The following is a 27,059-nucleotide window of genomic DNA, read 5'->3' as shown; positions in this document are numbered from 1 at the left end:
CACTTAACTAAACGGTGTCCAGGATGGGAGTCTGCAGCCAGTCACCAGACTGCACGCACGATGCGATGGAGATGAGGCTGGACTGATAGAACTGCACCAAGTCCTCGGTGATGATGGGGGAGAGTATCTGGGTGAGGGCCAAGGCAGGGCAGGGCAATCATCAGCTCCAGGTCATTTGTTCTGCACCCTGACACCAGCCGATCCACCTCCTGTACACAGAGTCATCACAGTTCATCGACAAACCCCATTCATCTGCACAATAGTCCAAACATTACAGTCGAAGCTAACTGTAGAGATACTTACAACTTATACTGAGTGATGAATGTTCTACAGCTAATCTGGAAATAGATTTGAGAAGAGAAGTGTAAAAACAAATCTAATTTCAGAAATAAACGTTAAATGTGTCCGGTTCAGAGAGTTCAACAAGGTTTACAGCCTTTAAATACTGTGTGTGTGGCAGCCTCTCATGAAGAGAGTTTAAAAGAGCCATGAGGTGCAGCAGCCGGTGTGTCTCACCTTAAGGAGGTCCAATAGGTGGTCCAGAAGGCTCCAGCAGATTCAGCTTCATCGGTCTGGAAGGTGGTGGGCTTGAACAGACTCAGCTTTGACCGTCCGCCCGGTAAGTGGTGGGCTCTGACCTTGTCCCGGCCTTTGAGGATCCATAAGGCTCGGACAGGTCTCACCCTAGAGCATACATGTCAATCTGGTCTGTGTGATGATTTTTGACCAGCCCTCCGATAAATTGTATTAAGACGTTGCACTTCCCATAAGTCGAGGCAGATGACGCAGCCCCTTCCCCAGCCGTGTTGTTTGCTAATGCGGTCAGGGAGAAGAAGACATGGCTTTTTATGAGGGCTTTCCGGTCTTTAAACTATTTTTCAACAAAGAAATGAACAGAGAGGAGCTTCTGAAACATCTGAATCCATTTCTGTCTCCATCTCTCTCTCAGAGGTAATAAAGCGCTCATTTGCTCACGAAATCGAGCACAATGTTCAGTTACAAACAGAAAGGAAACTATTCAGTCACTATGTCTTTTGTCAGAGGAAATATTTAAATGCTGAACCTAAAGCTCAATGTTCTTTTCCTCAAGAACAAAGCACCGGGAGGCAGTGAGGCATTCAATGGTTGCAGGAAAAAAGTTAGAGCAGAACAGGGTTCACGATTCCACTTACTGACAAAACTTGCCTATTCACAGCAAAAACAGCACGAGGTCTGAAACACCAGCGTATTCCAGCCGTGTGTTGGTGTATGTAGTGTTATGTATGTAGGAGGTTATGAAGGTTGGATGGGACTGGACCCTGTGATCGTTCATCAGCCTGAGGCCCATCTCTGAGCAGCAAACATCTCACAAGGAGCCACAATCTCTCTCACAGTGACTGAAGACACGTTTCCTGATCCGACTTCCCGGCGTGAAACAAACAGGAGGAAGTTGTAGAAGAGAAGGAGCAAAGTGAGAGTGAGAGACAAAGGTTTATGGAAGTGTTTGCAGAGGATGTTTAATATTAACGTGGTCACTCAGCGCTGATGTCTTCATCAGACGCTCGTCCAGCAAAGTCAGGACAAAGTTCATGCATTCATGAAGGTGAAGAAGAGGTTAGAGGAGGAGGAAGAGGGCGGAAAGTGAGTAATGCAAGAGCGAACCCTGACCCGACCAGCAAAACCAGCAGCACCAGCAGCACCAGCAGCACCAGCAGCCACTCACCGGGACGTCTTCATCAGATGTTTCCAGCAGAGTTCACTCAGTCCGTGATCCAGCGCTGGATTCACTGAAAGAAAATCAGTTCGTCCATAATTATCAATTAAATACAATTCTGACAGAAATGGATCTGACTTATGTAACTGTAGAAAAACAAAGTCAGATGAGCCGTTATTCACCTGTTCTCTAGCGGCTCCGTCCCTTCAGCTTCATCCACTTCCATCGGGGGGGGGGGGGGGGGGGTCACACACTCAAACAGCAAAACATACAAGCCAATAAACCTATTTTTTTACAATTAAATATCTCAATTTATCACAGACTGTAGCATTAGTAGCTACACAGTCAGAGTTAATCATTAGCAGCTACACAGTCAGAGTTTAGCATTAGCAGCTACACAGTCAGAGCTTAGCATTAGCAGCTACACAGTCAGAGCGTAGCATTAGCAGCTAACACAGTCAGAGCTTAGCATTAGCAGCTACACAGTCAGAGCGTAGCATTAGCAGCTAACACAGTCAGAGCTTAGCATTAGCAGCTACACAGTCAGAGTTTAGCATTAGCAGCTAACACAGTCAGAGCTTAGCATTAGCAGCTAACTGACTGTTAGCTGCTAATGCTAAACTGAGTGTCATTATGATAGAACAAACATGTGACCGACCTGCTCTGGCTGAAATCCTCATGAAATGTCCCTTTGTTTCATCCAAAATCTACAGGAGCCGTCGGGTGTTTCTCCTCCTCAGAGCTCCTCAGTCCCACACACTCCCACGGGTCGCGGTACGACACTAAAAATCCCATGTATTAGCATTGACTTTTCGAAAAAGTCAACTATTAAGAGTTTAACATCACGGCGCCGGCTAATCAGCCATGTGCTAACTACGGCTAATCAGCGATGTGCTAACTACGGCTAATCAGCGATGTGCTAACTACGGCTAATCAGCGATGTGCTAACTACGGCTAATCAGCGATGTGCTAACTACGGCTAATCAGCGATGTGCTAACTACGGCTAATCAGCGATGTGCTAACTCACAGACATGAAACAAGTATTTTTTCAAGTGCTGTTTGTTTCTTGTAAAACACCTGCACATGTGTGGGTAGTTAGCACACCGGCGTCGTGCCATTAAACTCTTTTTCGGAAAGTTCATGTTCAAAAGACACGTGACTTTTATGTCGGACCGACACGTGACCGGGAGTGGGCGGGGCTATGAGGCTCTATTACACAGAAAAGCACCGGGAGGCTGTGAGCCGTTCAAGGGTTGCGAGAAAAACAAGGTTCTGCACCGTAAACCTAGTTCTAAAATGGTGTTTTTGCTCCACCTCAGAGCTGCTCAGACTCTGACCGTTTTAAATCACTGCTTTAACACATTTTTATGCTAAATCTTTGAAAACTGTTTAGCACAAATGTGTGGCCCAAATCTGAGCTGTTAGTGCTGTGCTGCTTGTATATTGAGTTTTGTTTATTTTTTTGATTTTTTTTTCTGTACTGTAGACCTTTTTGTGAAGCACTTTGGTCAACAGTTGTTTTAAATGTGCTATATAAAAAAAATAGATTTTGGTTTTGCATTTAGAGCATAATACATGAAAGTCTAAGTTTAGCAAATAAATAAAAGTCGAAGTGTTTAGTTTGCTACAGATTGGCGGCACGGCCTCACAGCAAGAAGGTCCCGGGTTCGATTCCCATCTGGACGGGGAGTGTGGAGTTTGCATGTTCTCCCCGTGTCTGCGTAGGTTTCCTCCGGGTACTCCGGTTTCCCCTACCACTAAAAACATGTACAATAGATTCCCCTCTGGGGCCAGGACTCCCCTGAAAAAGAGATTCTTAATCTCAGTGGGACTATCCTGGTTAAATAAAGGTCAATAAATAAATAAAAATCTTATTTATGCTGATAAATATGTTTCACATGATGAGATTTCTGGATCTCATTGAATATGATGAGTGCAGTGTGTGGAGGGCCAGCAGGGGGCGCTGCTCCACTTACTGACACAGTCAAAACACAGCTGAGGCAGCTTTAATATTTAGTTTAAAACGTCATTCATTAAAGTCTGTTTTTGCAACATCGAGTTAACTCATGGATTGGTTTTGATAAAAGCTCTCGTCGACTTTAAACCCGGATTTATCCAGAAAGAAAAACGTAACAACAAAAACTATATTTTACTAAAGTCAGACGGAAAAATCAGAGTCAGAGCTACGACAGGATAAAACATGAACACTAGCAACACCACAGGATAAAACATGAACACTAGCAACTCACCACAGGATAAAACATGAACACTAGCAACTCACCACAGGATAAAACATGAACACTAGCAACACCACAGGGTAAAACATGAACACTAGCAACACCACAGGATAAAACATGAACACTAGCAACACCACAGGATAAAACATGAACACTAGCAACTCACCACAGGATAAAACATGAACACTAGCAACTCACCACAGGATAAAACATGAACACTAGCAACTCACCACAGGATAAAACATGAACACTAGCAACTCACCACAGGATAAAACATGAACACTAGCAACACCACAGGATAAAACATGAACACTAGCAACTCACCACAGGATAAAACATGAACACTAGCAACTCACCACAGGATAAAACATGAACACTAGCAACTCACCACAGGATAAAACATGAACACTAGCAACACCACAGGATAAAACATGAACACTAGCAACACCACAGGATAAAACATGAACACTAGCCCCTCGGCCTGTACGATGTGTTGCTAAACATTGATCTCACAGTGACTGAAGACACGTTTCCTGATCCGACTTCCCGGCGTGAAACAAACAGGAGGAAGTTGTAGAAGAGAAGGAGCAAAGTGAGAGTGAGAGACAAAGGTTTATGGATGTGTTTGCAGAGGATGTTTAATATTAACGTGGTCACTCAGCGCTGACGTCTTCATCAGACGCTCGTCCAGCAAAGTCAGGACAAAGTTCAAGCATTCATGAAGGTGAAGAAGAGGTTAGAGGAGGAGGAAGAGGGCGGAAAGTGAGTAATGTAAGAGCGAACCCTGACCCGACCAGCAAAACCAGCAGCAAAACCAGCAGCACCAGCAGCACCAGCAGCACCAGCAGCCACTCACCGGGACGTCTTCATCAGATGTTTGAGTTTACTCACCTCCTCTTGGTAGAAAGTCCTCAGATCCAGCGCTGGATTCTCTGAAAGAAAAGCATCGACTTCTCACAATCTGGACCAGGGAAGTATTCAGTCTGTGAGCTCTGACCTTAGGCTGGAAAACCCATATCACTAAGATCAGAGCCAAAAGAGCAAAAAACGTGTCTTTAATGGGCAGAGCGAGACATTTCTTTGATAACTGTACATGATATGTAAAGACTGCTTCTCTTATACGACCTTACCTGACCTACTGTGTGGAGATCTGAGGGAACACGTATAAAAGCAATACAGGTGTTCTATATAAATGACAAAAGAAGGCCTTACGAATGATCCACAAAGTCGGATATCGGGAGCTCACAAACCCACTGTTTGTACAGTCGCAGATTCTCAAAGTCACAGAATTGGTGCGATTAAAAACTGCCCCAGTTGTCTTTAAAAACAGTTTACTCCCTGCAAACATTCAAGTCATGTTTTCAGACCGTGATGGGGGTTAGAACCAAAGAAGGAAAGCGAATCTGAAGAAAGCATATTCCCGCACAAAACAAAAAAGTCTGTCTGTTACAGGAAATCGAGTCGACCTGGAACTCATTAGAAGAGGATTTAAAATGTGTTCAACTGTAGAACAATTTAAAATAATGTACAGAAAGCAAACACTGGAAAAGTCTGCAAAACTCTTGTAGTTAATCATCTGTTCCTGAACTATTATTGTCTTTGTTGTTTTGATCCGATAATGAGAAGAATGTTATGAATCCGGATTTATTATGTGATGTCCAGAATGTGCACCTTCAGCCTTATGCAAGAGCAACACAAGAACTAATGACTTTACTGTTGGGATTTGCTAAGAGGAGCCGTTTGTTGATTTAATTTGCTACTAAGGCATTTCCTCAGTCTGGATTTGCTGCATAGATCTCATGGTTAAAGCCTAAATATACATTGAAAATGATTGTGCCTGAGCAGTAGTTTAAGTTGTGTAAGTGAAAGGAGGGGGAGGGCCTTATAAGTTAGAACTAACTTCTTCCTCCTCCCTTTGCAACACACAGGGTGTGTTTACATATAACACACCCTGTGTGTTATATGTATAATATACCTGTGTGCAGCTGTTGCTCAAATAAACTAAACTAATTCATCGACAGGTCAGTTTAAGGTTTAGGATCAAAGCTGAGACACTGAACTAAATGAGCACGTGAGCAACAGAACTAAAGGAAGTATATTAGTATTAGTTTAGGCCCAAACTTGGTTCTGGTAAAAGGTAAAGACAGAAACCACCACCAAAGCAAAAAGTGTCTCTGTTCTTTGTTTATTTCCTTCGGTTTGACGGAACGACGCAGCTCCTGACGCAAAGTTAAACCTCTTCCCAGGGGCGGACTGGCCATGTGTCCATTCTGGAAGATCACAGAAGGGCCACCAGTTTAAATCTTCTCCTTAACCTCTTAAACCCCCGCCTTAACCGAGCTTTACCCAAATCTAAGAGCTTAAAAGCAAAGCATCAAAATACCAATAAGTGAGCCAGAAAAGCAACAAAAATGTGACAAAAAAGTGACGTGACGAAAACATGACAAAGCAACGAAATAAGCAACGAAAAACCGACGAAAAACTGACGAAAAACACGACAAAAAGCCACAAAAAAGTAATAAAAAACAACAAAAACATGCTGCAACAACGTGACAAAAGGGTACAATCACTTTTGTAGCTCTTAGCTTTCAAATGAGGCGTTATACCTTTAGATTTGGGTCAAACCGAACATGAGGAAATGCACTGGGTTAAGACGGGAGGTAAGAGGTTCACATACGTCTTTGTAAAAGTGCTGCATTTACGTTCATTTGGGCCCGGCTGGTCAGAGCCCAGGGCCCTTTTTCAGTCCCAGTCCGGCCCTGCCTCTCCCCTCCCCCCGCCTGAACCCAGCACAGTTTCTCCAGTTTAAACTCACCCCAAACTATCAAAGCTTTAAGAAAAAAAAGCATCAAAATAGCAACGGAAATAAAGATAAAAACAAGCGACAAAAAACAGATGACAAAGTTCGGATCAGTGTGGTCGAGCTTAGCTTTCAAATGAGGTGTTTCACTGTTGTTCTACAGTGGAGAAGCTTTAGTCAGTTTCATTAGAAGATCAGAAGTTTGGCTCTTACCTGCAGTCCTCTGGTCTGCTGCTCCACCAGGGCGTGGCTCCACAGGTGTCCGGGCGTCACCGCTAATGAGGTGGAAAACACACGTGGAACTTTCCGGTAGCTGGGTGTTCTTCCGGTGAGGGGAGAGGAGGAACAGCCTCACCTGTTTCCATCAGTAAAGAGGACCTTCATAATAAAAGCACACTTCCTGTTGAATAAACTTTCACAACAAATGTTCTATAGGCCAAAACAAAAGGAGCCACCGCCCCCTGCTGTATCACGTATGCAACAACACAATGTCCTAATAAAGAACATTTAACCTCTTAACTCCCGCCTGAACCCAGAGGATCTTTTTCCTCACGGCATCACGTTTTTTCCATCATTTTGTTGTTGGGTTTTCAACTCATTTTTGTAACTTTTTCGTCATTTTTTGTCACATTTTTGCAACTTTTTCGTCATTGTTTTGTTTTGTTTTTGTCACATTTTTGTAATTTTTTCGTAGATTTTTTATCAATTTTTTGTCTTTTTTTTGTTATTTTTTGTCACATTTTGGGGGTTTTTTTGTCATTTTTTTGTCAAATTTTGTCACATTTTTGTAATTTTTTTGTTTCACATTTTTTTGTCGATTTTTTATCACATTTTTGTCATTTTTTGTCAATTTTTTGTCATTTTTTTGTTATTTTTTTGTCATTTTTTGTCACATTTTATTCATTTTTTCGTCGATTTTTTATCACATTTTTGTCAAATTTTGTCACATTTGTCATTTTTTTGTCACATTTTTGTAATTTTTTTGTCACATTATTTTCACATTTTTTCACATTTTTTTGTCATTTTTTGTCAGTATTTGTCAAATTTTGTCACATTTTATCCATTTTTTCGTCGATTTTTTATCACACTTTTGTCAATTTTTTTCACATTTTTGTAATTTTTTGTTACATTTTTTTCATATTTTTGTCATTTTTTGTTACATTTTTTTCACATTTTTGTCATTTTTCCATCACTGTTTTTGTCTCAGTTTTGTTGCTATTTTCTCACCTTTTTTCCAGAAGCTTTTGGATTTGGGTAAAGCCAAACTGGAGAAAAAGTGCTCAGTTCAGGCGGGGGTTAAGGGGTTTTAACCTCTTAACCTCCGCCTGAACCGAGCACATCTTCCTCCAGTTGCACTTTACCCAAATCTAAAAGCTTCCAGAAAAAAGCAACAGAAACAAGGATGAAAACGTGACGGTAGAAAAGAGCCGAGAATAAAGAATCACCAGGACATTTTCAAAAGTGTTTTATTGAAAATGAAGGGGTTTAAAAACTAAGAAATGCTTGGAACAAGAATATGGAATAAAAATGTAAATAAATATTAAACACAGAAGTAGTTCTTGCAGCTTGTGACAAGAGGAATCACAATTTAATTCAGTTTCTAATTCAAGGTTTGTCCAGATGATACAAGTTTAACTGCTGAGCTACAGCCCATTGAAACCATCAGATAAATGTTTATTGTTCTTGAGTCCTCGTCTGTACTCTGTAGTTGAAGTGTCGAACGTTTCTCCTCTTCATCCAAAAGGCTTCGTCAGCAACACCGAGGTTCAGCTCAGAAAAGGACCACAGGGAGGAGTTCAGCTCGGATTAGCCCCTCCCCCTCTACAAACAGCTACTCTCGCCTGCACATGTTTGTAGTTCTGAGTCTGAGTTTCAGTCTGAACGGCCCAGAACCCCCTCCCCACTGATGCCACAGACAGCGTGTGGAGGGGGCGTGTCTAAAGGCTCAGAGGTTCTTAAAGAGACAGAGGCATATTTCAAGACATTCACGACAGCCATTTTGAGAGAGACATTTTATACAAGGCAGTGATTCTAATTTACTGCATTTACAGACCAACAGAAGGTTTGTCATCATTGTAGTGAGATATAGACTGGTGCTATGGGACTGAAAAAAGCAGAACACCCCCTCTTTAAGTACGAGATTTCAAAAAGCCAGCCTGGTTTCTTACATTGTGACTAACCCAGCGTTACCTCAGGAGGAAGATCGAGCCTAGTCTAGTGTTGAAAACATTGAAACCAGGCGTTAAAGGTGTTTTTAAGGCGTCTAAACTCCAATGCTTTTCAATGGGGGCCTAGTGGCGATATGGAGGTACTACAGCAATGGCGGCCCCCCAGTGTGGTGGTCATAAAGCAGAGCAGCCAGCGCCCATTGGTCCAAACCTTCTACCCCCCTGTGGTGCCCAGGCTGAGCGCTCGCATTTCCTCGTCTCTTAAATAACTTTAGTTCAATAAAAGAGTTTCATGTGAGGCTGTTTGGATCCTGATGTCATTCCGGATTCTTCCACGTGGAGCAATAATCGGCTCAGAATCAGAAAACTGTTTATTACTATTGTCAAAGGTTTTACAAACTTTCTGTGCAACATGAAACATGAAACAGACTAAAGTATTAATGTTAAAAATGAAAACAAAAAAAATCTATATATGTATTTTTTGTCTGACGTCACTTCCAGGGCTCCATAACAAACTAAGACAATTGTTTTTCTGTTTTCAAAGACAGTCTCGGTCAATCCAAAACAGTAAACCTCGTACCTGGATTTCTGAGCAGGTTTGTCAACGACTAAAAGACAAATTCAAGTCAAATTCAATTCAAACAACTTTATTCTTCCCAAAGGACAATTCAAAACTGAGACAAACAAACACATTCAGTACAAACGTCATGAACTGTAAATCATCAGGACACAAGAGAATAAAGAGGATTTTATTCAACATTTCTCACGGCTTTTTCCATCCTTACGTTTCCAGAATCAGAATTGTTTTATTGGCCTTTGTTATGATCAGGTTCAATCGTGCAACATGAAACATAAAACCTTTGCCTTAATGAAACTGAGCGTCTGAATCCTGAAACACATGTAAAGGTCAGTGGGACAAACTGGACCATCTTTGTTTATCGTCTAAACACTGATCCTGAACCTTTGCTTGTTGACTCGGCCTTAAGTCTGAAAAGCCAAAGCAAATGAATAAACTCATGATCAGAGACAAAACTAGGATAAAAACTGGGAAAACTTTGACAACTTGAATAATCATTAACTCTTTTTGACCTTTAGTTTATGATGGATGTTGTATTAGTGGATCATTAACCTGTAGCTTTGCCTGAATCAGAGTCAAAGTGCGTCTGAAGGAGCGTCAGACAGAGCAGAGTCTCCGAGTCTCCGAGTCTCCGAGTCTCCGAGTCTCCGAGTGTCCGAGTCTCCGAGTCTCCGAGTCTCCGAGTCTCACTGTTTCCTGTTCGTTCAGTCTCAGGTAAATAAACTCAGCGTTCACATGATGAGGTTTATCTCTGTGTTAAAGGCTCTGATTCTCCCCCAGGACGAGACTCGGAGGAAATGGCAGAAGGAAAAGCAAAGCCTCCAGAGGGCAGCACTGAGCCACAGCTCTGTGGGACAAAGTGAGTTTGTTTCTTATTTAACCTCCTTCAAAGACAAATGTGACTAAACTCATTACTTTATGTTTCATGTTCAACTATTCGAGTTTGTGAAAGTTCCTTCACTCGTAATAAACAGTGAGCGGATCATTCACAGATCTGTAATAAACTGTAGATAAGGCGTTGTCACGGTAACCCACTGGAACAACAGCTCTGGCGGCCATTTTGTGATGGTCATAAAACTAACCAGATTCTTCTTATTGTCGTGATTTCTCTGAATGACCTTTGATGATTCGATCTAACGCTCAGGGAAATATTGACATTTCAGATTCAAACATGAATCATCTTCTCTCCACAGAAGCAGATCCACAGCCTCAGTGTCGGCTCTGTCCATGAAGAGATTCTGGTCTAAACACTTCCCTCGATTCTTCAGACGTGAACCTGCTCCAGACTCACGGTGAGAAACAAACCTGATGTGGAGTTTATCCACAGATAAAGCAGAGCAGAGAGTGGATCATTCACAGATCTGTGATGAACTCATGAACAACAGCTCTGGCGGCCATGTTGTGATGATCATAAAACTAAAGAGAATCTTTTCATTGTCGTGATTTCTCTGAATGGCCTTTGATGATTCGATCTAACGTCCAGGGAAATATAATATTTAAAGACTAAACAGATGATGTTTTTAAGTATTTATTTGAGTCGTATCATATTTCAGTGAAACACTGACAAACCCTGATGCCCTTCCCTGTGTTACATTAGTATTAGAGTTGAATTGAATCACAGAGATTCAGTTAAAGTTCATAAATCCATCAGTAATGACTGGCTCCTCGTTGATCGTTATAAAGAAAATAAAGACATTAATCTGATTGTTCTGTTGGACTTTGATTTTACTTTAATATTTGCCTTTAAGGCGAGACACTTTAGGTGAAAGTGTTGATGTTTCACAGTGGGGGAAGTGGAGATTTGTATCTATTTTCCTCCCTTTACATCTTAGTTTTCATGTCAGATATAAAAATGATGATGTTTATTTTATGATGTTTTGTCTGCGAGGTGGGGGCGACCCGGAAGTAGAAAGACCGTCTTTCCTGCGGGTTTTCATTCATAAATATTGACAGATTTGACATCCACGTGTCCTGCTAAGGGGCCCCGTGATGACGCTTTCACCCAAATATGGTGTTTTTCCTCCTACGAGACGCTGGTGCGGAAAAGTGGAAGAACGGGCCGAGCATGCGCACTCGCTACAAAACTTCAGGGCTGGTTTTCTCTGAATGAGAGAAGCCGCACTCGGGCAGAGCCTGAGCCCTTATAGAAGCTCCCACAGACTCCAAACTTTACAGGCTGAGACACAACACGATTTAGAAGGTTTTTCCAGAGGGATTTTTTAATATCTAATTCCTAGCCTGATTTATTCAGCTTTGAAACCAAAAAAACAGGCGGAATTTGAGTTTTTACAGATTTTTTCACTGTTGATTAGTTTATTGAAAAACTAAACAAAATATCCAAAATCCCTCTGAAAAAATCTTAGTTTCTAATATGTCAATAAAATAAAACCATAATATTTAATCTGGCTCAATTCATTATTTTGATTTTCGGCAATTTTGGCCATTTTAATGCTCAAAATGCCTTATTTTTATGTGAAAACATAAAATGACAGAAAAAATGCAATACATTTTTTTTCTCATATTTATATCTGTGATGTTCAGCAAAAGTTTCAAACTGACATCTCTACATTTTTTTTTTTTTTTTTCCCTATTCACCTGCAGTGTCTCGCCTTAAAGGAATAGGCCACCGTTTTTACATACTGAGATATGCTCTTACCTAACCTTAGCCGAGTTAATATATCCCCGTCTGGTCTTTGTCCGTGCGCTCACACATACGCAGCCTCTCCCACATGTCACATAGCTCCAAAAAAGCTCACGATAGAAGCTACCAAGCTCTTCCACGTGTTCCCTATTTAAATAAAGTTACGTGAAGTGTTTTCATGCGAAGTTTTCATGCAAAGTATATTTAAGTATATTTACTCCTAAAGACTTCCCCCGCTCACTTCCGTCAATAACCTTTAGGCGTTACTGCGCAGACGTTTTGCTCCTCGTATCATTACGCCTCACAATATAGTCCCCCTTTTTATTTGCTTATAAAATCGACATGCTACATTTCTGTGTAAATATACTTCGCATGAAAACACTTCACGTAACTTTATTTAAATAGGGAACACATGGAAGAGCTTGGTAGCTTCTATCGTGAGCTTTTTTGGAGCTATGTGACATGTGGGAGAGGCTGCGTATGTGTGAGCGCACGGACAAAGACCAGACGGGAATATATTAACTTGGCTAAGGTGAGCTAAGAACATATCTTGGTATGTAAAAACGGTGGCCTATTCCTTTAAGCCAAAATCTGCAGGAAAAAACACTTTACAGAACGAGGTCGGACTCTGCTTTATTATTACTACCACATGGAGCATGTTAAAGTAAGTTAAGTTAAGTAAGGATTAAACACCTCAGAGCCGCGTTAGACGGTTCTAACGCCCGACACAGTGTTGTTCCTCCTGCATTATAACGTCTAACGCGGCTCCTCGTTGTTTAATCCGCTTATACCAGGGTCCCACAAACCTAACATTTATAATAAATGTGTTTTTCATTGACTAAAGTCACTAAATCTGCCAGACTACGTTCTGTCTGGACTGGGCCCAGGGCTCAGAGAACCAGGAGCTGCAGCTGGTGGTGCCACTGTCCTTCAGAGAGATGAACCTGGTCAGAAGGGGGCGCTACAGTCTGATGGAGCTGATCCAAGTGTTCCATCCAGCGCTGGATCCACAGGTCACTCTCATTTAGAGAAAGCTTTACCTTTCACATCATATATTTCAAAGTCTCAAACACTTTTGAAATGACTCCTGGCTCTCAGGGCGTTTGTTAGTTCAGTCTGTGTTCACATTCACTGTAAACCCTGCAGTCCCTCACACTGGAGCTCCACCACTCACTGGTTTAAAGTGAGGGTTGAAGGAAAGTGGTGTAAAGTCATGGATGTTAAATGTTGTGTTTCTCTGCCCCACAGATGCTCACAGCCCACACTCTGTCCGTCTGTAAACTCCTGTTCATCTTTGACGGCCTCGACGAGAGCAGACTGTCTCTGGACTTCAGCTGTGAGCTCATCTCTGAGGTCACACAGAGGTCAGAGGTGGGCGTACTGTTGGTGAACCTCATCAGAGGCGCTCTGCTTCCTCACGCCCTTATATGGATCACCTCCCGCCCAGCGGCGGCCCATCAGATCCCAGCGCGGTGCGTGCACAGGGTCACGGAGGTCAGGGGCTTCATCACTGACCCACAGAAGGAGCAGTTCTTCAGGAAGAGGTTCTCCAATAAGAAGAAGCTTCAAACAGTCCTGACCCACCTCAGAACCTCCCGCAGCCTCCACAACATGAGCCAGATCCCAGTCTTCTGCTGGATCACCTCCACAGTCCTGGACCACGTGTTGAGAAGCCATCAGAGCGGACCACTGCCCCAGACCCTCACAGACATGTACGCACACTTCCTGTTGGTGCAGACGCACAGGAAGAGGAAGTACGGAGCAGGAACTCAGGACAGGGCAGAGAAAAGTCTTAGTACAACTCATGATGGTGCAGTTCGGTCTGAGGAACGAAAGAACAGTTTGTGGAAGGCATTTGTTCAGAAGGTCAAGTCTGAGACCTGGGGACTGACAGAGGCCGACACAGAGCTGCTCCTGAAGCTGGGGAGACTGGCCTTTGAGCATCTGCAGACAGGAAACATCATGTTCTACCAAGAAGACCTGGAGCAGGTGGGTCTGGACCTGAGCGAGGCCTCGGTCTACTCCGGACTCTGCACTGAGATCTTCAAACGAGAAAGTGTCTTCAACCAGTCAGTCTACTGCTTCATCCACCTGAGCGTGCAGGAGTTTCTGGCAGCCGTTTACCTTCACCACTGCTTTAAGAACAACCAGGAGTTGGTCAGGCAGTTTCTTTATGGAAGTGAAGGAACAGTGTCTAGATTAAGTCCAAACGAGTTCCTCAAAAAATCTGTAGAAAAGTCCCTGCAAAGTCCAAACGGCCACCTGGACCTGTTTGTGCGGTTCCTTCATGGCCTCAGTCTGGAGTCCAACCACAGACTTTTAGGAGCTCTGCTGAGTCCAATCGACCAATCAGAAATCACAGAAGTCATTAAAAACCTTAAAAAGATGAACACATGGAGAGTCTCTCCCGACAGAAGCATCAACATCTTCCACTGTCTGATGGAGCTGAAGGACCAGTCTGTGCAGCAGCAGATCCAGGACTTCCTGAAGTCTGGAGGTGGATCTAGGGAGAAACTGTCTGAGATCCAGTGCTCGGCTCTGGCCTACATGCTGCAGATGTCAGAGCAGGTCCTGGAGGAGCTGAATCTAAACGAGTACAACACGCCTGATCAGGGTAAACAGAGACTGATCCCAGCGGTGAGGAACTGCAGGAAGGCTGTGTGAGTCCTCAGTCACAGACAGAAGCTTCACAGACCTGTTAGAATCACTCACATGTCGCTCTAACATCTGTTACAGGTTTGTTAAGTGTAAACTCTCAGATCTTCACTGTGAAGTGGTGGCGTCAGCGCTGAGCTCCAGCCCCTCCCATCTCAGAGAGTTGGATCTGAGCTATAATAAACTGAGTGACTCCTCTGTGTCTGTGCTTTGTGCAGGTCTGAAGAGTCCTCACTGTCAGCTCTCTTCTCTCAGGTCAGTGCAGGTCTGTGACGGCTCTCGCTCGTCCATCCTCCACTCTCCTCATCCTTTAATCACTGAGTGATGGGACGTAGCCGTTCTCTGAGAGTGAAGTAAAGTGTAGGAGATCATGTCTGAAAAACTACAGCATTTACCCCCGACCTCTGAGTCCTGCTCCAAACCAGAGTCTCAGATGTTCAGCTGTAGCTACAGAAACTCCTCTGACTTTACTCTGGACTTAATCACTTCATTTATTCTTTATTCAGATTGAGGGGCTGTGGTTTGTCAGAAATCAGCTGTTCCTCTCTGGCCTCAGCTCTGAAGTCCAACCCCTCACATCTCACTGAGCTGGACCTGAGTAAGAACGAAGCCCTGTTTGACTCAGGAGTGTCTCATCTGTGTGGTTTTCTCCAAATGACAGACTGTCGCCTGAAGATTCTCAGGTCAGTTCACTGTCTCTGTGTCAGGGCTCAAGTTTAACACAAACTATGAACAAAACAGTTTTAGAGATTTGTTTTTGTTTTGTTCATGACACAAATAAAAAAATAAATTATAGAAATGAAAGTCTTGTAGATATGTTAAAAAGAGATAGATCAACATAAATTAAATTCGTATACACATAGATGTGTATATTGCTCAAACTATATTTTAAAAATAACTTTTTTATTCAAGATGTCTGTCTTTGTGTTTGTTTCATATGTGTTGTCTCTGGACTTTAACAATTTCATTTATTCTTTATTCAGATTGAACAGCTGTGGTTTGACAGAGATCAGCTGTTCCTCTCTGGCGTCAGCGCTGAGCTCCAGCCCCTCCCATCTCAGAGAGTTGGATCTGAGTGAAAATAAACTGAGTGACTCCTCAGTGTCTGTGCTGTGTGCAGGTCTGAAGAGTCCTCACTGTCAGCTCTCCTCTCTCAGGTCAGTGCAGGTCTGAAGAGTCCTCACTGTCAGCTCTCCTCTCTCAGGTCAGTGCAGGTCTGAAGAGTCCTCACTGTCAGCTCTCCTCTCTCAGGTCAGTGCAGGTCTGAGGACATCAGTGTCAGGTCTGTGACGGCTCTCGCTCGTCCATCCTCCACTCTCCTCATCCTTTAATCACTGAGTGATGGGACGTAGCCGTTCTCTGAGAGTGAAGTAAAGTGTAGGAGATCATGTCTGAAAAATCACAGCATTTACCCCCGACCTCTGAGTCCTGCTCCAAACCAGAGTCTCAGATGTTCAGCTGTAGCTACAGAAACTCCTCTGACTTTACTCTGGACTTAATCACTTCATTTATTCTTTATTCAGATTGAGGGGCTGTGGTTTGTCAGAGATCAGCTGTTCCTCTCTGGCCTCAGCTCTGAAGTTCAACCCCTCACATATCACTGAGCTGGAGCTGAGTAAGAACAAAGACCTGTCTGACACAGGAGTGTCTCATCTGTGTGGCTTTCTACAAAGGTCAGACTGTCGCCTGCAGATTCTCAGGTCAGTTCACTGTCTCTGTGTCAGGGCTCGTTTTGTTTTGTTCATTACAAAATAAGAATAAAAACTTCGAAGTCTTATCCATAGACTTTTAGAATATATTAACACTTTGAGTGCCAAAAAGAAAAAAAACGTCTTTTTACACGTTTTTTCGTTTTTGTTTTGTTTTACACTGTTTTCCAAATGATTTTGCAAATGACATTTTTCTAAGATTTTCTAAACTGTCAACTCAAATGAGAGTCAGCATCATTTTCAAGTCTGGAGGACTTGTGGAGGAAAAAATCTCCCAATGAAAACAGTATTTTTTTCAAAAATAAATATTGTAAAAAAAACTAACTCTACTGTTCCAAATTATTATGAAACTCATCGTTTCAATACATTTTAAAGCTTGAAATTAACTGAAAATGGTCATTTGTTGAATTTGTAGCATTAGGTGGTCATATTTACTGAAGTCAAAAGCTATTTCAATCAAAAACATCTCAATAGGTCAAGTTATGTTTTACCATAGGACCTTCTTTTAACAGCTTCAAAATTCTTAAATCCATTAAACTTGTGAGTTTTTGGACAGTTTCTTCTTGGATTTGTTTGCAGGATGTTAGAATAGCCTCCCAGAGCTGCCGTTTGGATGAAAACTGCCTCCCACCCTCATAGAAGTATTTTTTGTTGAGGCTCCAAAGGTTCTCAACAGGGTTGAGGTCAGGGGAGGAGGGGGTCCACATCATGAGTTTCTCTCCTTTTATGCCCATAGCAGCCAGTGATGTGGAGGTGTTCTTATCCATAGACCCCAATATCCACTCCACCGTCACCCACTGCCTGAGTGACATCAAAACCTGGATTAAACACAACTTTCTTAAACTAAACAGTGACAAAACAGACATCATCATCATCGGTCCAAAAAACATCACCAAATCTGCTCAAGACTTCTGCCTCAATTTCGACAGCACCACCGTCACTCCGTCCCCACTCACCCGCAACCTCGGTGTTCTCCTCGTCCCCACTCACCCGCAACCTCGGTGTTCTCCTCGACCCCACTCACCCGCAACCTCGGTGTTCTCCTCGACCCCACTCACCCGCAACCTCGGTGTTCTCCTCGACCCCACTCACCCGCAACATCGGTGTTCTCCTCGACCTCACTCATCCACAACCTCGGTGTTCTCCTCGTCCCCACTCACCCGCAACCTCGGTGTTCTCCTCGACCCCACTCACCCGCAACCTCGGTGTTCTCCTCGACCTCACTCATCCACAACCTCGGTGTTCTCCTCGTCCCCACTCACCCGCAACCTCGGTGTTCTCCTCGACCCCACTCACCCGCAACCTCGGTGTTCTCCTCGACCCCACTCACCCGCAACCTCGGTGTTCTCCTCGTCCCCACTCACCCGCAACCTCGGTGTTCTCCTCGACCCCACTCACCCGCAACCTCGGTGTTCTCCTCGACCCCACTCACCCGCAACCTCGGTGTTCTCCTCGACCCCACTCACCCGCAACATCGGTGTTCTCCTCGACCTCACTCATCCACAACCTCGGTGTTCTCCTCGACCCCACTCACCCGCAACCTCGGTGTTCTCCTCGACCTCACTCATCCACAGCCTCGGTGTTCTCCTCGACCTCACTCATCCGCAACCTCGGTGTTCTCCTCGTCCCCACTCACCCGCAACCTCAGTGTTCTCCTCGTCCCCACTGACCCGCAACCTCGGTGTTCTCCTCGACCCCACTCACCCGCAACCTCGGTGTTCTCCTCGTCCCCACTCACCCGCAACCTCAGTGTTCTCCTCGTCCCCACTCACCCGTAACCTCGGTGTTCTCCTCGACCCCACTCACCCGCAACCTCGGTGTTCTCCTCGACCCCACTCACCCGCAACATCGGTGTTCTCCTCGACCTCACTCATCCACAACCTCGGTGTTCTCCTCGACCTCACTCATCCGCAACCTCGGTGTTCTCCTCGTCCCCGCTCATCCACAACCTCGATGTTCTCCTCGACCCCACTCTTTCCTTCGAACCCCACGTCAAGCAAATCACCCGGACTGCTTTCTTCCATCTCAAAAACATATCACGACTCCGCTCATCCCTCACTTTCTCTGCCGCTGAAACACTGATTCATGCCTTCATTACATCTAGAATCAACTACTGCAACAGCGCCTCTACGGCTCCCCATCCAAAACCCTCAACAAACTCCAGTACATCCAAAACTCCACTGCCCGCCTCCTCACACATACTCGCTCCCGTGAACACATCTCCCCTGTCCTTCAGAACCTCCACTGGCTCCCCGTCCCTCAACGCATCCAGTTCAAGGTCCTCCTCATCACTTTCAAAGCCCTCCATAATTTGTTCCCTCCATACCTCACCGACCTCCTCCACCATCACACACTATCTCACTCCCTCCGCTCCTCCAACGCCAACCTCCTGTCCCTCCCCTGTAAGACCAAGCGCTGAACCTGGGGAGACAGAGCCTTCTCCATCGCCGCCCCCACACTCTGGAACTCACTGCCCCCACTGCTCCGTGCCTGTTCTGACCTCCCCACCTTCAAGAGTGAACTCAAAACTCACCTCTTTAAAAAGGCTTTTAATACTGAATAACTGCTCTCTATTTAAATGTGCTGATTGTAAGTGTGATTTTATTCTTGTTTTCTGTAAAGCGTCTTTGAGTGTCTTGAAAAGCGCTATACAAATAAAATGTATTATTATTATTATTATTATTATTATTATTATTATTATTATTATTATTATTATTATTATTATTATTATTATTATTATTATTATTATTATTAACAGCAGGACATGGTGCGTTGTAATGATGAAGAGGATCTTGTTCTTTTTGTACCATAGAAGAAAGTGGTCAGTCAGAAAGAGGTCATTTTCACACCTTCAGGGAGCCTAAAGGGACCGACCAGCTCTCTCCTCATGATTCTGACTCCGCCCCCTCCTCCATCCATCTGACCATCCAGGGCTACACGGCCTCATCAGTGAACAAGACTGTTTGTAAATTAGTCCTCATGTATTTCTGAGCCACTGCAGCCGTTTCTGCTTCAGCTTCAGTGAACAGTTTAGGGGAGGCCGGATAGAAGGTTTATGCACAACTGCAGCCTCTGGAGGGTCCGACACCTTGATGTTCGGGAGACTCCAGAGGCACCAGCAGCTTCAAATACCAGTCTGCTGCTTTGTAGCTGCTGTTCTATTCATCTGATGTGTTTGTCTGGCAGAAACCGTCCTCATTGTGCCTTTATCTGCACAAACCCGTGTGTGTCTGAATCATCCACAAATCTCTTATCAGTTCGATGATTACGCTTCATCTTTCATGAATTATTGAAGGTTTTCATACCTAGACCAAGACATTCAACTATTTCATGCTTTTCATCAGCAGAAAGACTTTTTCTTTCCCATATTAATTGAAAATTATGATCTGCTTAATAAAGTGGAACATCCTTTTTCAGTAGTTTTTCCCTTAACCTGAAAACTAATCATCCCAGGTCTCTGATATTAATGTCAGTGATTCAAAGAGATACAAAACCATCCATGAGTTTCATAATCATGATTTTTTGTTTACCTTTTTAACACAACAATACAATTTGCATAATCATTTTGAACGCAGTGTATTAAAAAACGAGACAATGGCACGAGTCAGACTGATCCTCATGTTCACAGATACATGGGGGAAACAGTCTGAATCTCGCTGACTCTGGCAAAACCAAGACGAGCCAATCATAGCGCAGGAGCTCTGTGTGTCGTCTTCTGTGCTAGGATTTCCCATCAAACTCCTCCGGCTGTGACCAAAACAGTGAAGATGGCGACACAACAGTTCATCGTGTGTTTTCAAAGCCCCGCCCAGCGGCCCTGCAGCAGCTCAGTGTCAGAGAGTTTCAAGTTTCAAGTTTAATGGTTTTGTATAGCCCAAAATCACAACAGAAGTCGCCTCAAAGGGCTGCAACAAACATCAAGGCAATAAAACACAGCAATAAATATGACAATTAAAAGTTCAGGTAAATATAATGGCAAATATAATGTCCAATAGGAGGTAGCGACGAGCGGCGTGGGCGTCCCCCGTCCTTAGACTCTCCAGCACGGCAAGGAAAAACTCAAAAACCCGGCAGGAGAAAAGAGAAACCTTGGGGCGAACCACAGAAGGAGAGATCCACTCCCATGGACGGACAGGCTATAGAGACCCAGGGCCGAAGGATCCCTCAGCAGACGGGCCAAGATCACAGACCGTCCAGTCCTCAGATTCCAGAATGCCAGTTCCTCCGTTCAGCCGGGTTCCTCCATTCGATCTAGACAGGCTCTCCCGAGGGGGGGGGGGGGACAGGAGACACCATGTGAATAGTGATGAACAGACTACAGATAAATTAAGTATTGTATCATGATAAAACAAAGTCTGCAGTAAGAAGAAGAGGATAGCGCTCAGTGGACCGTACTTCCCACAGCAGTGTTTCTCCTGAGGCAGCTTTACTTCGGGCTGTGGGTCAGTGCTTTACCTAACTGACCTGATTATAAGCTAATTCGAAGAGGTACGTTTTGAGCCTAGTCTTAAATATAGGGACTGTGTCTGCTTCTTTAACGTGGGCTGGGAGTTTATTCCACAAAACCGGAGCTTGGTAACTAAAGGCTCTGCCTCCTACAGTAATTTTGGAGACTCAAGGAATCACTAGTTGCCCTGAGTTTTGAGAGCGGAGAGCTCTGGTTGGCTGATATGGAATGACAGCGTCTTGGAGATAAAGCGGAGCTAAACCCTTTATGGATTTAAATGTGAGGAGGAGGATTTTAAATGTGATTCTAAACTCAACAGGAAGCCAATGGAGAGACTTTAGCACAGGTGTAATGTGTTCTCTTCTCTTTGTCCGGGTTAACAATCTAGCAGCTGCATTTTGAACTAATTGAAAACTTTTCAGGGAGCTTTTAGGGCACGCTGCCAGCAGGCTGTTGCAGTAATCCAGCCTTGAAGAGACAAATGCGTGAATAAGTTTTTCTGCATCGATCTTAGCATTTTAGCAATGTTGGGCAGGTGAAAGAACGCTATTTTACAAGCCTGGTTTATATGTGTTTTAAAAGAGAGGTCTTGGTCAAACAGAACTCCGAGGTGTTTTACTGTTGTGCTCGTTGATATGCTAACATTACCCAGGGAGATGATCTGTTGAGATAAAGACTCTCTCAGTTTTTGAGGGCCTAATATAATAGCCTCGGTTTTGTCCGGGTTAAGAAGGAGGAGGGAGAGCAGAGGGATCTCCTGCACAGAACATCTCCTCACCTTGTGCTTCAGATCGCTCTTTAGTTTTTTATCCGTCGGCCTCATAATCACAGACCAATGAGGTCGACAAGCCGACAGTTTATGATCCAAACATAAACCTTGTGTCAGACGCGAGCGCTGTTTACTGCGAGTCACCACCGCGTCCTCGGCAACGTGTTTTTGTAACAATATTTCAGCTCCATGTTCTCTTCAAACAACGTGAAACTTAGGCCCAGACATTCTCAATAGTCCATGTTCTTTTCTTGAAGAGTGAAGAGTGAAATGAGGGAGACAGCTGTGTTTCATAAAACACACAATATTTGATCAAACTAGCCTTTGTTTAGCTTAGGATTTCTGAGGAACCGAGACACGTAGAATGAAAGTGTTTCCACCTCCTGAGAGCTGAGAGTCTCAGCTTTCAAACGAGCCACAGCCTGTGTCCATAACTATAACACAGAATACACTGTGGTGCTACAAATATCAGGAAAAATGGTCTGGATTGTTGGCACTCAATGTGTTAAATGTCATTTTAAAAATAATCACAGAATAAACGAAATATTTTCATCTATTTATGCTTTTTATACATTAAGATTTGTATATTGTTCAAACTATATTTTAGAAAGTTTTCGAAAAGAATTAGACTTTAAACAATTTGTGGAAAAGTTTGTTGTTTTAAATTATTAACTCTTCAGTTTAAATTCATGACTTTTATTATTCAAGATGTGTCTTTGTGTTTGTTTTATCTGTTTTATCTCTGGACTTTAAAAACTTTATTTATTTATGTATTTATTTTATTCAGATTGAGTGGCTGTGGTTTGTCAGAGATCAGCTGTTCCTCTCTGGCCTCAGCTCTGAAGTCCAACCCCTCACATCTCACTGAGCTGAACCTGAGTAATAACAGACTGTCTGAGTCAGGAGTGTCTCATCTGTGTGGTTTTCTGCAAAGGTCAGACTGTCGCCTAAAGATTCTCAGGTCAGTTCACTGTCCCTGTGTCAGGGCTCAAGACAAAAATGATTCATTTCCAGATGAATAAAAACTTAGAAGTTTTATCCATAGACTTTTAGAATATATTAACACATTGAGTGCCAAGAAGAAAAAGAACAGGTTTTTTTTTTATTTATTTTTTATTTTATTACAAAACGAGACAGTCTTAGCCTGGCCTGAGTCAGACTGATCCTCATGTTCACAGATTCATGGGGGAAACAGTCTGGAATTGTGTGATTTGAATCTCGCTGACTCCGGCAAAACCAAGACGAGCCAAGCATAGCGCGGGAGCTCCGTGTGTCGTCTTCTGTGCTAGGATTTACCATCAAACTCCTCCGGCCGTGACCAAAACAGTGAAGATGGCGACACAACAGTTCATCGTGTGTTTTCAAAGCCCCGCCCAGTGGCCCCGCCCAGTGGTCCTGCAGCAGCTCAGTGTCAGACAGGAGGGAGAGCAGAGGGATCGCCTGCACAGAACATCTCCTCACCTTGTGCTTCAGATCGCTCTTTAGTTTTTTATCCGTCGGCCTCATAATCACAGACCAATGAGGTCGACAAGCCGACAGTTTATGATCTAAACATAAACCTTGTGTCAGACGCGAGCGCTGTTTACTGCGAGTCACCACCGCGTCCTCGGCAACGTGTTTTTGTAACAATATTTCAGCTCCATGTTCTCTTCAAACAACGTGAAACTCAGGCCCAGACATTCTCAATAGTCCATGTTCTTTTCTTGAAGAGTGAGGAGAGAAATGAGGGAGACAGTTGTGTTTCATAAAACACACAATATTTGATCAAACTAGCCTCTGTTTAGCTTAGGATTTCTGAGGAACCGAGACACGTAGAATGAAAGTGTTTCCACCTCCTGAGAGCTGAGAGTCTCAGCTTTCAAACGAGCCACAGCCTGTGTCCATAACTATAACACAGAATACACTCTGTTGCTACAAATATCAGGAAAAATGGTCTGGATTTTTTGGCACTCAATGTGTTAAATGTCATTTTAAAAATAATCACAAAATAAATGAAATATTTTCATCTATTTATGCTTTTTATACATTAAGATTTGTATATTGTTCAAACTATATTTTAGAAAGTTTTAGAAAAGAATTAGACTTTAAACAATTTGTGGAAAAGTTTGTTGTTTTAAATGATTAACTTTTCAGTTCAAATTCATGACTTTTATTATTCAAGATGTGTCTTTGTGTTTGTTTAACCTGTTTTATCTCTGGACTTTAAGAACTTTATTTATTTATGTATTTATTTTATTCAGATTGAGTGGCCGTGGTTTGTCAAAGATCAGCTGTTCCTCTCTGGCCTCAGCTCTGAAGTCCAACCCCTCACATCTCACTGAGCTGGTCCTGTGGGTTAACAATCTGAGAGAGTCAGACGTGAAGGAGCTCCTGGTCCTCAAACAGAGCCCTGACTGTCGACTGGAGACACTGAGGTGAGTCCAGACTTTATCAGACTGTTCTGAACCTGGAACATTTTCTATTTTCTAAAAACACTGAGGCTGTTGGAGTTTGTTTTAAAGAGTTTTTAATCTTAAATCCATTCTATCATTAAAGGTTATTTATGAAGATCAAGTGTTAACCATGTTATTACGTTATATCCTTATGAAAAACAGACCTGGAGTGAGTTTAGTTTCAATAATCATCATATTCAGTTTATCTCCGTCTTCCTCAGTCACACCAGCCCACACTCCGATACACGGGAGATTTAACTGTTTTAAAGACTTTATTATTTTTCATTGTCTTTCCAGATTAATTATTGTGAATAATAATAAGTTGTAATAAATAATTCCTGATTTCTGTTTCTCCACAGCTGGAGGCTTTTATATTGATGTTCAGCAGCTCCAGATCAGACGCCTCAGTCTGAGTCCAGGAGAATAAACAGAAGGATCCAGGATCACGGCTCAGAGGAACAGGTCTGAGCTCCATCAAGAACCTGGAGACAAAAAGAGAGAAGAAAGTGAAGTCCTTCAGACTCTCCAGGCGTCTGATTGTTTTTATTGATCTAATGATGTTTTGGGGAAAACACTAAATACCAAATACTTGTCTTAAAACGTATTTTGTAACGTATTCTGTTACTTTGTCTAACCGGAGTACTGTATTCTGAATACTGTGAATACTTTTAGAATACTTTCCCATTGATTGTCAGTATATTTATGTATAAATATGGCTTCTGATTACAAAACTGAAGATTACGATTGTTGGAACACCTGTAATAAACTCGCTCAGCGTTTATTAGGAACTCAAAGACTCGTGTGGCAAAAGCACCTGAGCAGCAGATCCCCCAGATCTAATGTAAAGTCACGGAATAAAACGCTCGTCTTTCTAACTACAAACACCACAAGGGGGCGCTGTGGGCGTTCACATTCACACTGACACAACTTTACACCTTCACTCGAGGAGGAGGAAATGCTTTTTAAACAAGAGATGTTCTTTGAATGTGTTGAAACTCATGTGTTGTTCAGATTGTGTGAAAACTAAGAAGCGGAAAAAGTGTCAATTTGTGTGATTTGTGCAAATAAATAATGGAAAAATATAATAAAACAGAGCAAGATGTTTATTATTTATTCATTTACAGACTTGGAAAATCCACATAGATAAAAACGAGGCCGACTTTAATTTGACTAAACATAATAAAGTGACACACGTTGGAGAAAGTGTTGGAGTTTTCCACTGTCCACTGTCCCGGCTCCTGAAGGTGTCGTTGTGTCCTTGGGCAGGACACTTCCTCTCTCTCCAGTGTCTGTGTGCACCGGTGTATGAACGAGAGCGACTGGTTCTTTTCTGTAAAGCGCTTTGGGCCTAAAGAAGGTAGAAAAGCTCCGTATAAGTCGAGTCCATTTACTGTGTGTGTTTGTGAGATGTTTACTCATAAAAACAATCATTTCATTCATAAAAACCTTTCATTGTTTTCTCATAAACGTGTCCAAAAGTGGAGACGGTTTTCAGACACATGTTTGTTTCAGTTTATTTGATTTAAGCGACACGAGCTTGTCTCAAAAGCTCATCTCCATTTTGTCACTTTTTCCAAGGAGCTTTTAGATTTGGGTAAAGCCAAACTGTGGTGGATTCAGGTGGGGGTTCAGAGGTTAGAATTACAAATGGCCGCTCATGGTTCTTCGCATTTCTTTAGTAATTCTCTTCTTTGACCAAAAAGAGGATTTATTTCACTCTAAACTAGTATTAGTGAAACTGACTAAACCAAGTGTTCGTTTGCAGAAGCTGTGGGACGAAGAGTCTCAGTCCCTCGTCTTCAATGTGGGCGGTGTCACAGCAGGGGCGTGTCCGAGGGGGGGCCAACGGGGGCCCCGGCAACATAAACACAGTTCATCACAAGAGCGTTTCACTGATCTGTCGTGAAGCACCTGGGAAATGGTGGTAATAAATCCGACCTGAGGCGAGACGCTGCAGGGAAAACACGGGTTTGTTTGGATGTTTGGGATCCACGTGTGGCAGGAAAGGCCGTGACCGAGACGACGCTGTTTTCCATTTCAGTCAAAGTCATGTTTTTGCCAAAGACGAGACTAAAATCATCCAAACTTCACAGACAGTTTGAAAAAGTCTCACTTAAATTCTCTGCTAAAGGAGCAGCTCTGGAGACGCTACAGGAAAAACTACATGTTTTCAGTTTTCAGGTTTTGGGACAAATCTGTCTCTGAACATACAAGCTTTCACCCGGAAACAGAAAATATACCAAATCTTCACAGTGACATGTTTAAATATTGGGCTGATTCAATGTTCCCCCATAGACTTATATGGGAGAACACAATTTCAAGGGCCTTTTTCTCCAAACACATGTTTCTGTCATTGTGGCGACACTATGTCCACGTCAGTCGGACCTAAAGACGTCACATTTTCCAGCCTTGGACTGAACAATATTTGGAAGGTTTTTTCAGAGGGATTTTTTATTATTTAATCCCTTAAGCCCCATTTATTGAGTTTAACGTAAAAAAATAAGGCGAAAATTAATTTAAAACTAAACAAAAAATCCCCTCTGAAAAAGTCTTGGTGACTCATTTATCAATAAAATGACATTTGAATGTAGCTCTATCCATTATTCAGATTTCGTCGCTGAAAAGATGGGAAATCTGGGGCATTTTTAGGCATAAAACACCTTGTTCTTATATGAAAAGATAAAATGACACAAAACTTGCCATGTATTTTCTTCTCACATTTACACCAGTGATCGACAGCAACAGTTTCACATTGAAATCTGTAAATATACATTTTTTCCATGTTCACCTGCAGTGTCTCGCCTTAAACGTTACAGACAAAAAATGTGACAACAAATATGTAAACAAAGCTTTCAAAGAACAGATCAGGATTATGATGGAAGATCCAACTTAAAATGTTACAAAATACATCAATTTCAGAAAAAACATTG

General features: G+C 42.9%; 2 protein-coding genes across 2 annotated transcripts in view; both read left to right on the top strand.

Moving 5' to 3' along the window:
- LOC306980683 (uncharacterized protein) overlaps positions 1–25,156 on the top strand; it is a gene marked incomplete at both ends in the record, with an annotated part of 80,092 nt that extends 54,936 nt beyond the window's left edge. Inside the window, 9 exons of the mRNA XM_079580112.1 lie at positions 13,375–14,777; positions 14,854–15,027; positions 15,279–15,455; positions 15,756–15,879; positions 16,318–16,445; positions 17,411–17,924; positions 22,492–22,658; positions 23,938–24,111; positions 25,141–25,156. Of these exons, the coding sequence (XP_079436238.1) occupies positions 13,375–14,777; positions 14,854–15,027; positions 15,279–15,455; positions 15,756–15,879; positions 16,318–16,445; positions 17,411–17,924; positions 22,492–22,658; positions 23,938–24,111; positions 25,141–25,156 (2,877 nt within the window). The remainder of the gene's footprint in view (positions 1–13,374; positions 14,778–14,853; positions 15,028–15,278; positions 15,456–15,755; positions 15,880–16,317; positions 16,446–17,410; positions 17,925–22,491; positions 22,659–23,937; positions 24,112–25,140) is intronic.
- The window catches only part of LOC306981091 (NACHT, LRR and PYD domains-containing protein 3-like), a gene marked incomplete at both ends in the record, with an annotated part of 491,281 nt that overhangs the window by 223,215 nt on the left and 241,007 nt on the right, over positions 1–27,059 (top strand). The window lies entirely within an intron of this gene.

Source organism: Gobius niger (assembly GCF_951799975.1).
Source record: "Gobius niger genome assembly, chromosome: 21".
Taxonomy (NCBI): Eukaryota; Metazoa; Chordata; class Actinopteri; order Gobiiformes; family Gobiidae; genus Gobius; species Gobius niger.
This window is presented reverse-complemented; position numbering and strand designations above follow the sequence as displayed.